Source organism: Vidua chalybeata, chromosome 6 (assembly GCF_026979565.1).
Source record: "Vidua chalybeata isolate OUT-0048 chromosome 6, bVidCha1 merged haplotype, whole genome shotgun sequence".
In the NCBI taxonomy this organism is placed as follows: domain Eukaryota; kingdom Metazoa; phylum Chordata; class Aves; order Passeriformes; family Viduidae; genus Vidua; species Vidua chalybeata.
Window position 1 is genome coordinate 8402758 of NC_071535.1, and position 18187 is coordinate 8420944.

General features: G+C 44.3%; 1 protein-coding gene across 1 annotated transcript in view; it reads right to left on the minus strand.

The window, feature by feature from the left end:
• The window catches only part of CEP170B (centrosomal protein 170B), a 56796-nt gene that overhangs the window by 10430 nt on the left and 28179 nt on the right, over positions 1-18187 (minus strand). The window contains exons 7-13 of the mRNA XM_053946220.1: positions 17562-18038; positions 13624-14372; positions 11446-11631; positions 11142-11250; positions 7959-9734; positions 4449-4698; positions 2065-2224 (exon numbers count right to left, since the gene is read on the minus strand). Of these exons, the coding sequence (XP_053802195.1) occupies positions 2065-2224; positions 4449-4698; positions 7959-9734; positions 11142-11250; positions 11446-11631; positions 13624-14372; positions 17562-18038 (3707 nt within the window). The remainder of the gene's footprint in view (positions 1-2064; positions 2225-4448; positions 4699-7958; positions 9735-11141; positions 11251-11445; positions 11632-13623; positions 14373-17561; positions 18039-18187) is intronic.

The window sequence follows — 18187 nt, forward strand, 5'->3', positions numbered from 1 at the left end:
CAATATATTACTATTATAACCATAGTAGCTATTTCTCATCACTGTGTCCTTTCCTAGAATATTTAATATAGTTGTTTGATAACACTCACAAAATTCACAGTGCTTAGCATCACACACACTGATCTTCAGACATTTCCCAGTAGCTTCTCTGCATCAAGCCAAAATTATTAATTCAGCACAGTTTCAACAAAATTTAGACTGTGGGAAGCAGGCGTGGCAGTGCACTGGTGCTGCATCTGGTCCAGTGCCAAAGATGATGTGTGTTTATTAAACTCACATCAGTTTATATTGCTGGCATTCATAACAAGACCCCCAGGCTGCACTGTTTAGAATCCCAAGCTATTCAGGATCTGCTCCACATCTCAGCACTGCCAGCAGAAAGCCCTGCTGATGGAACCTGTTCCTGGCTATCGATAACGTACGGCAGCAACACTGATGCATTGTGGCATTTTGAGTGTACTCAAATGGCCTGCCAGATGCTGGCCCTGCTGAAATCATGCTGATATCCACTCCTGTTCAGAGGAAGCCTCATTAGGAGCCTTTAGAGTGTTCTCAGCCACTACCTGAACACACCAAAGGTTATGATTCCTGACCTGTCTTCATAGGCTTCCATCAGTGCTTCATCCTTCACACCACTGTAAGATCTCAAGAATTTTGCACAGAGCAGAAACACTAGAGAAACTAGAGACACACTTTTGCAGGTGTCTTCCTCTAGCAGCTGGGAATATCCCTCTGTATGAGCTGAGTTACAGTTGAACCCTTCAGTGGCACTCCACAAAAAAAAGCAGGGATGCTACTCTTCTTCCCCTGTAAACAAGTGGGAGCCCAGTAAAATGTTTCATTTGCAAGTCAGAAGTACAGTAGGCATGTCACCTTTACTGCTTGAAAAGAATAATACAAAAGGCAGCTTGGCAGGTGTGGCACTTGCAAGGAAACAAAGCAATAAAACATTTTATCTCAGAGTCTGCAGTTATTGTGAAACATTTGTGCACTTTGGCTCCAAAAGGCCCCAGGACAAACCCCTCCCTGAGCAGGCTGCAGTTGATCTCTGTTTAGCACAACCACAGCCACACTCGCCTGATCTGGGTATCTCCCTAAACTTCTGCTTTGCACCTCTAGCGCTGATCACAGCAGGATCACGGGACCTCCAAGGACTCTCTTGGCAGAGTAACAGGTTTGGTCTCAGCTTTGAACCCTGCCTAGGATGGGTCTGCAATTCTCACAATAGTCAAAGACAACAGGGAGCCAGAGGAACCATTTGAGCAGGAGAGACCTGTGTATTTTTTAAGCCCACGCTGGTGGTACACAGGAGGGAATTTGGATTTAAACAGTAGTAAAGGCGATTCTGTTTCAGCAGCTGAAGCCTCCTGGTGACCTTACAGCCAAATTTGAGCTGAGCTGGTCCCTGCGCTGCGGCACTGGTGAACCAAATTAAGAAATTGCCTCTCTCCTTCCCAGCCTAGTGCAGACAAACTGTGCTACACAGTTTGGGAGGAAGCCACAGCTTCACTGAAGGGCTTGGTGACAGCACTTCCCAAGCTACCTGCCTGCCTCCCTGCCCAGCTCCCAGAGTCCTTGCCCTCCTCCACCAATACTCACATGAAGGGAAGGGATTAAAGCAACACCTGCACAGCATTTCAACAGTCCTGGCAGAAAGGACACAGCAGAAGTACAAAACACAGCTGACACAGAGAGTGCAGCCAGTGCACACGGTCAGTGCCTTGTGTGAAACAAAGACGAAGGCTCTGGCTCCCTGGCACAGGAGCACAACACATCCCCTCCATACTGTTCCTCAGAGGCAAATTTCAGGGACCAGTGTCCAAACAGAAGCCTTGAGAAAATTATATGATTCTTGCAAGGCTGGCTGCAGCAGAGAGGACAAAATAAAGAGCACCCTAAATAGGCTGCATTTGGTCTTTCTGGTGGTGCTTTTTAGGAGAACAAGGAATGAAGGTTTTTCAGTGCTGCAGCAACTGGGGATGCTGCCCTGGTCTCCCACTCCAATCATGCCCCAGGCACTTACTAGCAGCGAGGGGCAGAGATCTCTGTGATTCCAGACCTTACCTCCTCTCTGGCAGATATGGTAGAAGCCGGAGTGTTGGGCACAGAGCTGAGGGAGGGGCTTGGTCCCGTCCCCGAGGAACTCTGTGAGTCCCCGTCTCCAGCAACATCGTGAATCTCTCGAGCAAGGATGGCCACATCCTTCACCAAGGTTTGGCTGAGCCTAAAGCACAGGCAACGAAGCAGAACCATTAGGAGACAGAATACCAACATGCCTCTCATTCATAAAATATAAAAAGAGGACCCACAAAAGGTTTGTGGGAACTATAACCTCTGCAGAGGCTAGGGCAAACAGGGTTTTTTGGGCTGCCTTGGCAAGGTGCTGAGGAATGTTCTGGCTGCATAAAAAAATAAATCCCCTTCCTGCCTGAATCCAGCCTCAAAGTGGAGAATTTATATAAAGCAAATTCTAGTAACTACACACTGCCAGAAAGTAGAGACAATCCATAAAGAAATTTTGTTATTGCTCCCCCACCCATTCATTCTACTTCTGTCTCTTGTTTGTTTGTTTTCTTAATACAGTACAGTTAATTTTTCTTCCTGGGTCTTCTTTGGTTTCCATTAAAAAGTACATACAGGGGAAAAAAATTCATTTTTTACTTAAAGAAAAAAAACTCAATTTCTCTTGCATTTTTCTTGTGGTCTGTAGACTGAAAATCACAATATGCCTCCACATTCTCCAGAAGAACTGAGGGATTATGAGGAAAGCACAGCATATGTTAGAGGGATCTGGTTTTCAGAAACCAAGTCTTGAAACTTCAAGCCCCTTGACAGGTGTCCAGTTAACACTCAGTGTTGGCAGGACCTTGCTCTATCTGCTCTAGAGCTCAAAAACAGCTCCTAAGTCTCTGGATTGTTGGTAGTAGAGCTTTAAAAACCCCCTTCAGACCAGAAGTAGCTGTTGTGGTAATTTTAAAGGAAAACTTCCACGAGAAAAAAAACTCTTACAGCTAGTCAGATTAATTTGAAACAACTGTCTTCTTTTAATGAAAAAAACCAAAACAACCAACCAAAAAAAAAAAAAAAAAAACCATGTCACCCAACAAAAAAACCCCATGTTATTATGGAATATTCCAAGTTGGAAGACACCCACAAGGAAAACAAGCAATGTAATAAAACTGTCAGTTCATCAAAACATTTCCTTGGAAAGAAAACGCACAGTTGAACTAATAAAATACAGGCTGCATAAGGTAACCCCTCTCTGTGCTGGTTTGGATAGAACTGTCACCAAACACTTCCATTATGTGACTCAGTACTGTAAACAAGTGGCATTTTCCCTTTTAACTCTCCCTGACTCCTCTAAACCCCTCCCAGTTAATTCGGGAGCAGCAAGGGAAATCAGAACTGCAATTACCAGGCAGACTCTGTGACAGAGCCCTGCACGGTGCAGCGCCAGACGAGCCTGACGCAAGCCTTTATTTATAGCTGAGAGCCGGAGCGCTCCCCCGTGCTGGGAATGCTGCTGGGAGGGAAGCCGGCATCTCACACACACACACACACTTCGTGCAGCACAGGTAGAGCAGCCTGGTTTGAAGGCTGACACACTTTCTAGCAGCTTGACAGCAACTTTTAGCAAGAAAAGCCCTTTTGAGGTGAGCACGGCAGCAGCGAAGGCGATATAGCCAAAAGCAGACACAAGGCAGCTTCCTCAGGCAAAAGTATTTCAAGTATGGCCAGTACAATGGAAGACCAGTATTTCTGGAAAGTTGGCATAACACAGTTGCATATTAGAGATGACAAACCTCAAATGCCACTGTTTAAAAAAAGAATCTATTTGCTTTATTGCCGAGGTCCTCCAGGCAACCATCAGACCACCAGTACACAGCAAGTACTGTATCCAGGGACATCAAGCTAAGCAACGATTCATTTATATACAAGGTCTAGACACGTTCAGATTCAGTTGTGCCAAACAAAGAGGTTTCTGCCCTGCAGCTATTCCTTACTGCTCCCTCACCAGCTTCAGGCAAAGCAGCTTCCACAGTTTACATATTCAGTCTTTGCTAATCTATTTGACTTCCTCTGCAGAGAATTAGGAGAGTTCACATCAACCACACCATACACACACAAACATACACTGTGACTTCCAGCAGAGAGCAGAGTTATGCAGGTATAAACAATTAGACTTCCCATAGCTTGAGCAAGAAACAAACCAACAGACGACGCCCTGCACCGTGGCCTTTTGTAGATACAAGGTACAACCAGCACATCCAGGCTGTAAAGGTTCATGAAAACCTTCCAAGTCAATGTTCATATATAAAGGAGATGTGGGCACACAAACAACAGGAGAGAGCCTCTCCTTCTACCCTGACACCTGGGTTTGATTTGAACACCAAGGAGAAAATAACCCATTTTAAACTTGTGGATTAAGAGATAAAGCCCCACCTCACCTGGCTATTTCTGCTATCTCTGCTGTCTGTGCCATGAAGTTGTAGGGGTCAGGGTTGTCATCAAAATCTTCATCCTCATCTGTTTCTCTGCCGTTGTGCTTCTGCTTGCCCAGCCCAGAGCCACGCATCCTCGGTGTTTGTGTGGCTGTTGAAGTATGGGAGCGTTTGTGTTTAGGGGAGCTGTGATTTGAGCCATATTCCTCCTCCGAAGTAGAAGTGTAATCTGAACCCTGTGGTCTCCGCCTTGATGCTTATAAAAAATGAATTGGTTTCAGATCGAGGACAGTAGTCAAGAGTAACTACAAAAGGCTGAAAGGTAACACAAAACTAGCCCAAGAGCACAAGGAAAGGAGAGTTTCTGTGCAGATCTTAAGTTAAAACACCACATTCTCTGAGCTTATTTCAAGGTTAAGCCCCTTTATGGCTCCCATTCACTGTACAAATTTGGAGTGGAAAATTCCAATGGAAAATCATAATGACTAGGTTAACGCCTCCACTGTAGTAAATTACTACCACAGACTCGGCTTTCCATGCACAGAAGCTCTGTGAATAAGTAGCACACATTTCAGACTCCTCATAGTCCCACAGAAGTCCTTTTCTAAAGAGAGCCCAATTTTCAAGCCTGCAGATACCTTTCTAATTAGCTTCAAGTACAAGCACAAGGAGGGATTTTTGAGTGAAGAGTAGACTGTGGTGCTTGGTGTTATTTGCAAGAGTACACACCCCATGTTCACCTCCTGCCTCACAATTCACCATTAATGACACTCTGCAAGAAAGTGTTCACAGTCAGGACTGGCTCCAAGCCCTGGAGCCAAGTGGAAGCTGCTCACTTATCCCAACTTGTTCTGCAGATCTGCAGACACCCAGGTCTTCCTTGCATGGGAAATGTCAAGGTGTCCTTGTTTGAAAACTGGGCTCCCAATGTTTGCTGCCTCACTATACTCCCTACAAGTACTGCTTCATTCCCTTCTGTCCACCCCTGGAGAATGGAGACCCACCAAACAGAACCAGACGAGTTATTTAGAATTACAGCACCAAAAAACGTCACTGTGTTACCAAGACAATCCTAACACTGAAACACTACCTGTGAATTAAGTCAGCATCATACACCATACATACAAAACCAACTAATTTGGCTTGTAAGATGCAGGTAGAAACTATAGATAATTACTGTATAGTGAAAGAAGAATTCCTACACATTGCTATCTCACCCATAGCTATAACAATGCCTTGTCTTGGTATTTAGATATATACATATATATATATAAAATAAAAATAAATAAATCTGCTCATATTCAATTCATAGAGTTGCATCTCTTTTTTTTTTTTTTAATGCAGTTTTAGAATCAAGAGGTCACCCTGTCACTGAACAGCAATTTTAAAATGATGAGACTCATTTTCCATCTCTGTGTGCCAAGGGAAATAAGAATCAGCTCCCTCAGCATCAATTAAATTACCCTGAGTAAACAAATTGTGTACACAGAGGAGCACAGGAGACAGGCCTTTAGCTTTCAGAACTGGTAACTTGGATTATTCTGATGTTATCTGTGACTTTCACAGAAAGCTACTTCATATGGCCCAACATTATACCAGCACATCTTGTCTCATGGGCAGACAGTTCATGCTGTTCCATCACTAGCGAGATTAACTTTCTCCCACTGGGAGAGTTGGGAGCTCCTGTGGTTAGCTAAACACTAAGAACTTCTGGAATAAATCAGCCACATCTGCCTCCTTATCCCCTAGGCCTGACATTCAAAGCTTTCAAGGGTTGTTGTATCATGCTAAAAAAGCCTTGATGGCACAGTGCAATAGTCCAGTTTAACAACGTGTCACTCATGTTGCAGGAAGGGAGTTCTAGCTGCTGATTTGCTATGACTATAACAGCATTAGTACAAGAGCATGGATCACACGACAAGCAAGCATGATGAAGCTCAAAATACACCAGCATGTACTTAGAGCTTGCACAAGGATCAATTCCTATCAAGGAATTATGAGGTTAGTATTTTAAGAGTGACTAATTCAGAGGAAGGATTAGCATAATCTGCTGCAACTGTGGACAAGGAAAGGGGTTAGCATGCTGCTACAGAGGTGTGGAAATCAAAAACCAATTCATTTAAAGAAAGAACTGGCCAACACTTAGCATTTTTCTCTGAATCATTTGAAGCCTGTGGTCCAAAGGCAGAGGGAGTGCAAAGAGCACCTGCTGTTTGGAAAACTGACCACATTATCTTGTTTTAAATTTGTTTATCAGTATTAACAAGAAGTTAATAATAGCATCATCTCAAAATAAGGCAAGAGAAGAGACTGTACATACTCTTTTAGCTTAATCACATTCATATTTACATGCATATAAAAGTGTGTAAGAAAAAAAAAAATCACTAAAATTAAAGGTGAAGCTGAATGTACTAAAACAATCCAAATCAAAACAAGCAGCAAATAACATTTTTAGCATGCAATAAAAATGAATAATGCAAGAGGGATAAATACTCAGCTCTATGAAAATATATTAAAGGACACATCCAGAACTCCAAGACCCCTTACAAAATCATTAAATTGTTGAAAATAGCATTCCTCTCAACAGGACTGAGAAACCCAGCCAAAGAGGTTCTTCCTGTTCCTTTGGTGACCAATCATTCCTAAAATCCTAAGCAAACACATCTGCTTTGCCACATCTGTAGAAGGTCAAGAACTACAGGCACAGACCTGAACTTAGACCAAAGGTTTCAGGAACAATCTCTCATTACCAATTACCATCCTAAAGTTCTCATCTGAATTGTTCCCATCTCTTAATTGAAGGCTGATTTCAAATATGGCATATGCTGGTATTTCAAGGGTCAGCTGAGTGCTCAACTACAGGATGATGTAGTCCCCACACCTCTGCCTCATGGGAACCACAACTGTGTACCTGCCTTAGCTGTGGCAAAAGTCACTGAAAATACACAGAAGTGTCAATTTCCTGGGGTAATCAATGTGCAGTGTCTAGCTCTGTATTTATATTTTGAGGAGCAACAAGGGAACAGCTTTCACAACACAGGGACATATACTGCTTGTTCTCCAGTTTCAGATGCCTTCAAACCTGCCACCTTGGACATCAGCTGTCACCAACATCATTATGAACACTCTGGAAGAAAACTTTGACTCTTACAAGTAAAACAGGTCAGAATTTTTTGTAGCACTAGAAAGGCATTAAATTCTATCCTTAAAAAAAAAAAAAAGTACTGTCAAATGGCAACTGGTTTTTCAAAAAATAAACCACTGGAGGAAAAAAAAAAGTAGTTATTTGTAGTATCCTCATGGACATAACCACAATACCATCTCACTGAGTATAAGAGTGATCTGCTGTCTCCAAATCCACATGAAATCTCAACATCCGTGCTGCTCATTAATGCAGACTTTTGTACTCACCATGGCAGCACCTCTACTACTGTAATACTAATCCTTGGCAACCACGTGCTGCCTGTAAGTCAGAAACAGGGGAAGAGGGGAAAAACATAAAGCCGGACCACTTACAGGATGATGAGGAGGAATACTTGACACTGCTTGAACGAGTCCTGCTGAAAGGCTGCTTGGCAGAGGCAGCAGCTGCTGTTTTCCTGGCTGCAGCTCTGACCTCTGAAACACCCGTCTTCCGATAGGACTCAGCGCTGCGGCCCGAAAACCCCGTCCTCGACTGCGCCGTCTCCGAGTCACTGGGCACCGTAAAGGACCCTGCCCGTTTCCTGGGCATGGCCAGGATGTCCAGCCGGGAGAGCTTCTTCGTCTCCGTGGGCTGCTTGGTGCCCTGAGCAGTGGCATCCGAGTTGGAGGCTGTTTTGTCACCATCCACAAATTCATTGTCCGAAGCATCTCCCAGCCGGGCACGGCGCAGCTTTGAGGCCCTTGTGGGCCGTGGGGTAGATAAACTGTTGGACCGGGTGAGAACCTGCTGGATTTTCTGCACATTTGAGGTCGTTTTGCTCTGATCCTCCTTGGTGGCCTGGGTGAAAGGTTTCCTCCTGGGAACAGGCCGGGTTACCGAGTGCTCGTGGTCAGACACGACTGCATCTGGGACTGGCAGGTAGGGAGAGTTTGAACTTCTCTCGTCATCTGTGAAGTCAAGTGACCCCCGAGTCCCAGCGCTCCGCTTCATCTGGAAGTGTTTGGTGGCCTCTGCTCGGTTGGGTGCCTCTGGTGCTTGCGTTTTCCGCTTCTCCGTCAGCCTGTCCCGAGCGCTGGGCTGCCCACACTGGTCCTGGATGGATGGCGTGGACGAAGATTTCTCCTTCTGCAAACTCACGACTGCTTTGCGTTTCGGGGCACTTGCTGGGACGTTTTTGCCACTCACCAAGCTGACTGTGCTGGCCGTGTCTACATCTGAGTCCCCTGACAAGGAGTCCTCCAGCTGACCACCAGTTTCTGACGGCTCCAGCTGTTGGCTTTGACCAAGCAATTTGGCTTCCAGCGCTGCCAAGGCAGTTTCAGTGTCCTTAAGCAAAAGATGAGTGTCCTGACTAAAGTCCATACGAGTTGACCGAACAGCCTCTAAATCTTTAAGCAGGGGGTGACTTGAAATATGTGGGAGTTTATTCTGAGGAATACCGCTGCTTGATTTATCTTTGGTAAAACTTTCTTGTCTAACAAAAGATGCCGTTTCCTTTCCTGACGTGTTTTCTTGATCTTGAGGAAGACTCTGATGAAGGGAAATGACAACTTTTCCAGCCGTGTTTATATAAGCACTAACATCTTTGACCGGTGCCTTTCCAGAAACTGCTGTGCCAGCACACTTGAAGGAAAACTCCGGATCCTTGCTGTCCTTGTCTGCTCGAGTGTGGGACACACTCAGAGAGAGCTTGGAGGGAACCTCTGCATCATTGCTGTCATCACCAATGTAGAACGAAGTAGAAACTGGCTCACTCACAGCTCTCACATGAGAGATCCGGGAGGCTCCTGGTTGCCGGCTCTCTGATCTATTGTCTTCCCTCATCTGCTCTAGCATTTTGCTGTTCTCTTTGTATTTCTTGCCTTTTTCTGTGCTGAAGCCATCGTCAGATCTGCTGGCATCGCTGAGGCTATCCGGATCCAGGTCTTCTTGGATGAAGAGGCGGCTGCTGGAATCGCCATAGGCTTCCACACAGTGGTCCTTCATGATGGTTCTCTTGGTAACCTCCGAATAGGACTCCTGGCACACCAGGACTGGGGGAGTGGGGCTGTCTGATTTATCACTTGGTGGCAGCTGGGGAAGAAGGCGCCTTGTTCTCGAGGGTACAGAGTTTTCTGGTTCCCCAGGTTTTGGGGGTACCCCACTTTCTGAAGAAAGTTAAGAGGAAAAGAATCAATTACTGTAAAACTGTGCCACTAATTTATTTATTTGTTTAGGAAGAGCTTGATCCTGCAAAATGCAAGTCCACACAAGCACTCATAAGATGTGCTTAGAACTAAGGTTTTATGTAATATGAACATCAGCAGGGCCTGGTTGGTCCCTGCTCCCTTGGGTTTATCAATACAGACATTAAACTTAATTCCTTTGCTGAATCACACTGCTCAACACCTTCCCCTCTCAAGGTAGTATGTCAGATTCATTCTCCCATAATATACCTCTCAGTACAAGCACTATGGCGTATAATGACATTGCTGGCATCTAGCATCAATCAGGCCACAGGAATGAGATGAAAAGCCATCAGACATCAGTGATGCAGTGCTTTAAGTACCATTCTAAACAACACTGCCCATTTGACTAAACAGATTGTGTTTTTCACAGTACAAGTTCTCCTACACTCATATCCCAGAGCAAAGTCCCAGGAGAAAGACCCTGTAATAATCAAGAGGCTCTGAATTGTGTGGGCTTATCAGCAGGAACACTAACACTCCATAGAAAGAGTGCTCCTATTTCTCCCATGCGGCTGGCCAGGCCTCCATATCTGATAAGACCTCTAAATACCAGGATAACTGGTTATTTTGCTATGGTAATATTACAAGCACTCCAGCAGTTAGGTATCCTACATGGTGTTAAAACAGTAGCAATGATCTCTGAAACAAAGTTTCCTTCTAATCTTTATTGGCTCTATCTATAGCTGTCGATGGCAAGAACATAATAACAAGTAATCCCAACCAAAAAAAGTTGAAAACATTTGCAGAAGCCAATGAAGTGCTTTTCTCACACACCAAGAAGACCACAGGGCCTGTAAGGTGTCTTCCAAGTTAGGAAGCTGGAGGATACTAGACTCCCATTTCTTCCCCACCATATCTAGTATTCTATGCTGATCTCCACCCTTTAAAACTGCCACTCAACAGCAAATGCCAGAACAGCCTAAATTCTCAGCACAGCCAGACACAGGAGATGCATACAAAAAACATGCAAGTAAGGAACTAACTCCAAGGCTATGTGCAAAGGCATCATAAGGCAGTCTAAGGAATAACAGCTTGGGGCTGGTTAACACCCAAAGCCCTTACAAGCTTTCTCCTTCCCAGGTTCCCCCTAGTCATGTCAAACCTAACATTTAAGAATCTCTTGAATAACTCCAAAATGCAAACCAGAGGCTCTCTCTGTCTCCAGTCCAGTACGAACTATTCACTCTGTGCTTCCCATCTCCAATTACTGCAGTTAAAACAGAAAATAAGCTACAGCCAGATGCAAAGATGCCCTTAATTTCTGCTTTTTTATCACCCTGGTTTAGATTCTTGTATCCTTGAACCACACTGTCAGGTGAGACTTACCTGCACTTCCATCACCCTGCCCAGAGACAGATCCAGAGTCAGAGTAACTGTCCGCAAGGCTTGCCCACCTTGACACCCACTTCTGACTCCCTTGAGATGCTGCAGACACCTACAACAAGGTGGGGAAGATGAGGTCAGAAAGAGGGTTTGTACACAAAATCCTAGCCACAAAAATCTCTCCTCTCTTACTGACACCACTCGGTCTGTTCAAGATGGAAATCAAGCTACACATCACATTTACATCCAGACAGAAAACCCATCTACACCTCCACCATCCCAGGAAATCCACCTGGACTGCCCATACCTGTGCTTCAGCCTGAGACCCATTCACAGCTTTTGAGGAAAATGCCTGGAGCAAGGGTGACTTCTGACTAGTGCCATTTTCACTGATTAGATGCTGAGAACCGGAGTCATCTTTTTCACCTTTAATTATTGGTCTAAAGGTTGAAGAGATTCTGGAAAATTCAGGCGATTCAAGAACGCCAAAAACCTGAAAAGATGTTTGCATGGCAATATAAAAATGCAAGGAAACAGAAAAACATTAGCCAAAATCTGTGAAACATTAGTCACACATAAACTATGATCCCAAGGGGCCAGAAACACTTGCCAATGCTTCCATGCAAACCATGTAAATGATTTTATTCTGTACTCCAGAGTAGCAGCTTTAAATATACAAAATCAGAGAATTCCACTCACACCCACATTTCCTCTCTCCCTCATTATTTAGGGGTTTTGCCTTTAACAGCAGTATCTTTCACTGAAAAGGAGTTCCTTTTCAGCCCAGAGAAATTTAGGATGAATGTCGGAAAAGCTATTTACCAGCTCATTCATGAAGATTTAGACAGAGAAAATGGGAAAGCTCCATCCCCAGTGCCTTTCATAGACTGTAGCTGTGAGTGGGTTGAGCAAAGCAGCCCTGCACTGACACAGGGAACTGGGACAGGATGAGCCTCTGAGATGGGTGAGTGTTTGAGCTCATTGCACAGATTCCCCCTGAAGATAAACAGGCCTTCTATGGGGAATGACAGAGACTCATGCCTCAGAAGGGCTTGTTCCTCTCACTTGACTGCAAGAAGTTCAGAGGAAGATACCACCACAGAGGGTGCCTTGGCTGCGCAGAGATAGCCATAAACATCTCCACTCTCACTGCTGTTGAAAAAATGGGCTTGCAGTGGTGGAGGAATAAAGAATAGAAACACCTTAGAACCTAAGTAAGTCCAGAATTAATTTTCTTTCTTCCTGGACAGAAGCACTGAGGTTCAGTTATCAGCTGTTTCACAAGTGGCAGGTCTGCACTGCACCAGGTCTATGGCACAGTCAGGCCAGAAGCTGGCCAGTTTGTCTGCCAGAGTCACATGGCTGCCAAGACTACTCCCCAGAAATATTTGTATTTTTGTGGCATTTTCCTTCATATTTCCCCATCAGAACAATTAGCCATCTATTGTCAGGACTAGGACCTTACTGTGACCTAAATACCATGCCCGGAAAGCTTCCGATCACATTTCAAACATGATGTAAGGAACAAATGTAATCAAAAACAAAAGAGAGAAGCTAGATCCAGGCTCATAAACACTGTATACAAAGCTCTAAAGCCAGGTTCAATTAAGGCTTCCTTTAAACCCTGCCATCCTCCTGACTACATTTCACTAAATCTTCATAACAACTTGCCAGTTTTGTTTTCATAATAGACCGCAGATGAGAGTTAAACCTGAAAATCAGCCAAACTTTCGTTTGCCCTGCGGTTGGTTAGTTGGGTGGGTTCTTCTGGTGTTTAGCTTTTAGGCAATCACTCACTCTGCAAAATCCAAACAAGTACAGATCCATCTGGGATTGCCTCTGCCCTAGATCACACCCTTTGCTATCTCAGCCAGCTGCCACTTGCCCTGACTGCAAGCACTGCCTTTCTAATCAGGCACAGCCAAATAGAGAAACATCTGCCACTAAGGCTTGTAAGCACCAGCCCTTGGCATTTCCTGTGGCCTACCATGGGATGATGCATCAGTGATGGGCTACAGCTCCCATCTTCACAACAGCGGGCAGGAGGTGATGCAATGCCAAGGCAGAGGCTTGGGAGCAGTCCTAGAGAGCAGAGCTGCTCCGAGCCACAGCTGTCAGCAGGATCAGCCTGATCTTTATTCAGGTGTTGCCTTCCCTCTAAACAGATGGCAAACCCACTCTTTCCCTTTTGCTTCCAAATTCCATTTTTAAGCAAGCAGTTCTTTGCTGTAGGCATATTTTGCCTTCTTTAACTCTGCGGTTTTTTGTTTGTTTGTAATTTTGTTGTTTTGATGGGATTTTTCAAAGACAAGCATCACAGTTTGTTGAGGCCTATCCTTAGCACAGGTCACTCAGGATGATTTTCCACCCCTAACTATAATGCCCTGCTCCACTCAATTGCATCCCTTCATGGCACCAGTTAATTTAGGCTCTCCGAGCCTGCAGCCCTCAGCTCACTGGCCAAGCACAGAAAAGCAGCATTTACCTGATCTATCATTTTTCGTGCTTCTTCCACTTCTTTGTCCTGCGACTCTGTCTCAATGGTGTACGTGCCCGTCTCACTTACACTGTCTTCCTCATCATTCCTCCTGCCCTGGGAAGACTTCACCTCTGGAGGTGAAGCAGAGGCAGGCTCTGGTTCCGAGGATATAACCACTCGTGGAGCTGCTGGCATGGGCACAGGGGCTGGTTTCTCAGCATTTGGCTTCCCAGACTGAGCCGTCTCACGCAAGTACTCAGCCATAAAATCCTGAGCCATTTTCGACTTCCTCCCAACGCTCCCATAACTTTTGGCTCTGGGAGCAGAGGAGGATGAAGAGTTGATCCGATCCTCCGTCTTGTCCCTCTTGAAGGAGCTCGTTCTTTGGGTCCCGCAGGAGTTGTTGGTGGCTTTGCCCGTCTGGGCTGTGAGATGGGATGGTGGCACTGAATTTCCCGGCTTCTCCGCCGGCAACGCACTCTTGCGCTTTTCAACCTTGTTCTTCAGCCCTGGATCTGTGTCACTCTGGGATGAGTGAGCGCTGTGCGTGAAGGACTGGGACCGCTTCTTCCGCGGCGTGTCCTCGAAGAACTCGATGACGAAGGCCTGCTTGTTGTGCAGCATCTCGTGGGGGTCACGCCTCATCTGGCGCTGCAGCCTCGTCTGCTCTGTCGGACGCTCCCCACCCGTCGTCGTCTCCTTCTCTGCCTTGGGGTCTTCGGTGTCGCTCTGCGTCCCGTCCTCGTGCCTGTTGCCTGGAAACAAGGTATGTAGATTTGACCTTCATATTCTCAGCTGTTGTAGGCCTGTCATTACTGCCCAGTTGACATTTATAATTTCAGTTACGAAAAAGGCATTCTGTAAGATTAAAAAACTCCGAAGACCTTTGTGTGGTATAGGGATTACACCCCATCAGAAGAAATAAGGAGAAGGCAGCTTTTTCCTGACCACACTTTTCACCACTGGTTGGCTACCAAGTTAATTATTTATTTAAAAAGAATTCAAGAAGTACTCTCAGCCTCATGGATTTCTGATTTTTTTCTGATTCTGGTGGTGATGGGTTTACATACCTAATGTTTTGTTTCTTTACTTTTTCAATTCAAATAAAAATTATGAGATTTTTTTGCCATTCTATCCAATCACTGTAGTCCAAGACCACCTCACTAGGTTTTCTCTTTTACAGAGCAGAAATATCTCTGCAGGATCAGGAAATAAAAACTTCACACTGCATACCATGAAACCAAATCCCCACGATGAAAGACCAGATCACTGCATTACAAGTACATGCATCTCTGAGCACCCATGTCACTCTCCTCTACAAGGGGAAATAAACCAGAGGCTAACAGAAAAGGGGATTTGCAGGGTTCTTTACTCTTCCTGGAGATTTAAGAATCATACCATAACAACCCCATGAGTTACACCATCCTATCACCAGCCAAGCAAAGGTTAAATCATTGCTTAAGAGTTCACTAAGCTTAAACTGAGTTTATAATTATTTTCACTTATGTTAGCAACAACCGTCTTTACAACTGTCTCTATGTATCAGTGCCTGCCTGCCTCTCAGCACCTTAGCTCAGGACTCTCAGAAAGTAAGTTGAAGTAAAACAAAAAGTCAAAATTAAAACAAAAAGTTAAAAGTAAAACAAAAAACAAACCTTTTTTTGGAGAAGGAAACAGGTGTGAAGGCACACAACACGATTCAGTCAACGACCAGGAACCTGTCATCGGGAGAACGGGGAAAGAGGTCTCTGCGCTCTAGACTGTAATATGTAGCAAGATATACTGGCTAAAACACCACGTGTTTGAAGGAAAACTGCTCAAACCAACTTGGCAAGTTCTCCACACTCATGGGTGAAGACCATTTATTACATCAAGTTAACTGTGAACTATTAGAATTTAATGTAAGGTCCATTCAACCCAGGAGTCAATTCTATGAAGAGTTTGCTAATACACTCATGAAGAAAGCCAGCAAACTTTGCATTGTGCCCTGAGGGCTGATAAGCTTCATCCTTGGAAGGGTAAGTTCTTAAATTAAAGGTCTTGACAAAGAGCTCTGACAAATGTAAACCGGTAAGGACACAAGGAAAACATGCACCATGCTCACGGATTCCCCAGCAGAACATCATGCACAACCCCTCAAGCTGCTAAGACCTGAACACCCTGTAGTCTTGATACCAGGCTTTACATTCACCACATTGTTGCTGGAAGTGAACAAATGTTACTTAGATAGCCCCAGTGGAGGGCATTTCTGATCCTGGAGACCCAAACCTGGTAGGCAGCCAGCAGCAGCCTCCAACACATCTTCAACATTAGCCCTGCCAGAAGAACACGTTGCACAGCTATCGTAGATAAACGACACCTGCCAAAGCAGAGGCAGATCAACTGCTCAGGCCATCAACACTGTATGTTTTAATCAAATGTCCAGTGTTGATTTCTTGATATGCAAATTAAACCCTGAATTATCTCAGCTTCTTTCCATGTAGAGAGGCAAATGCAGCCAGTGTTCCTGTGCATCACAACAGCAACACCTGTCCAACTCTCTAGTTTTCTCCAAGAGGAAAGATCAAAACCACTGAAGCACATCTCTATCCCTGACAATGTTCTCCAAGAAGTCAACAAAATCCAGTATGACAATAAAATAGAAATCCCAGCACAAACCCTTTCATCACACAATCACAGTATGCTGAAATTAAGACCCTAAATAATGAAACAGGGCACCTCAACATTGTCCCTTATTGGGAAGGACTAGAACCAAGCAATGGCCAACAAAATAGTTCAATTTCCATGCCATGCCAAATCATATGGCTGAATATGAGACTTTTACAGGTACACGGTTCCCACAAATATGTACCCAAACCCGCAATTTGGAGGTGTAATACGTAAAACTCTTCATATTATGATGAGTTTTGGGTTTTTTTTTTCAAGAAGGTCAAAGCAAATATTCCTTTAAGAGAAAACAAGGTCCTACTTATTTAAGTAGGACCTCAAGCACAAGTAGGTCTGGTAACCTTCAATTTCACAGAATCAGCTCAAGCTGCCGTTCAAAACAATAGCTCTTCCAAAGGCAAGGCAGTGAGAATGCAGGAATCACTGGTCTCCTCCGAGCTGTTCAGTGGATGGCCCAAGAGAGACACCCAAGCAATCATAAATCTTGCAAAATGTATTCCAAGTTGCATCAGAATCATGTTAAGTCCCATCAGCTGCTCTAAGAACTGGGCTCCAAACTTCACTTCAGATCTTTGAAAACCCCAAAAGAATTCCTCACAGTGACATACTTAACAAGACACAGGTCCACTAAACCTGATGGCTTTGAACAGAGCAGAATTTTAGAAAAGCTTTGGGTTAGGAGAAGAAACCTTTTCCTACAAGCACAACAATTTCCTCTACTAGGGATCATGTGTATCTCAACTCTACCAGTATTGTCTCTGTAACAACTTTCTGTCATCCAACCAACTGACTCTGGTCATTACCAGATGATCACACTTACACTTACAGGTAGCAGGATGATCATGCTTAGACTCCTTTGGACTAGAGTTAAAAAGAAAAGCCATTCCATCAGCTAGGAGAAGCCAAGAGAACCAAATTCACTGAAATATCTGTGTTTATCAGCCTGCCTGACCACATGGAAATTATTTTAGACATTTAAAAATCAATTTTTTTTTTCAACCAATTACTGCTGAGCTGGCATTATAGATGCAGAGGAGTCACATTAGTGTCCTCAAGCTAACATCACACATGACTTCAGGGCCAGGTGAAGAGCATGCTAGCTGCATTCAAAATACCAACAGTCATTAAAGTAATATTCTTCATCTTGCAAATTTGGAGCAGAGATAATTAAGTCCAGTTCTCCTTGATGGGAGAAGCATTTTCGTATTTTATTATGAAAGGCTGGATTTTGCATGGCCAACAGAGAGCTATGTCCACATGACAAGACATTCACTCACCTTTAAGTGTCCTCACATGAACTGGCAGGTCACTCTTGGTACTGTAAACATCATCTCCTGCAGACTGCCTTCTCATCAGGCTTGGGTCATTCTGGACAAGCCAGTCAGCCACTTTGCTCTCTGCTGACATCACTTCTGTATGAGCTGGTTCCTTACAGTAGGGTCTTCTCTGTCTGAGTGAAAATTTAGTTATATGGTCTTTTATCTTTATTTTACCAGGGGTACCATCATCAAATTCAATGGTGAAAGAAGCATGACTCTGTACCACAGGAGCTACCACAGCATCAATATCTTTTGTTGGGATCTCATGGACCTGTGTTTCTGGAGATTTTGATGGCTGCTGAAATTCTTTAGTTGGAATCTCAAAATAACTTGGCTCTCTCCGGAAGGCAAACACAGATTGTTCTTGGGCATCCCTATAAGTAGAAATATTCCCATTCAGTTCCTCTTCATGTTGGGTTATCTCTTTTGATCTCTCTACAAAAGTGAAAAAAAAAAAATAAAGGATAAAATAACATGTTTTTAGTACTACTTAATTCACTTGTTTCAACTTCTTGGAAGGGCTACTAATCACAACCCCTCTCTGCTAGAGAACAGATACATTGTGTGTGCATTGAAATAAAACA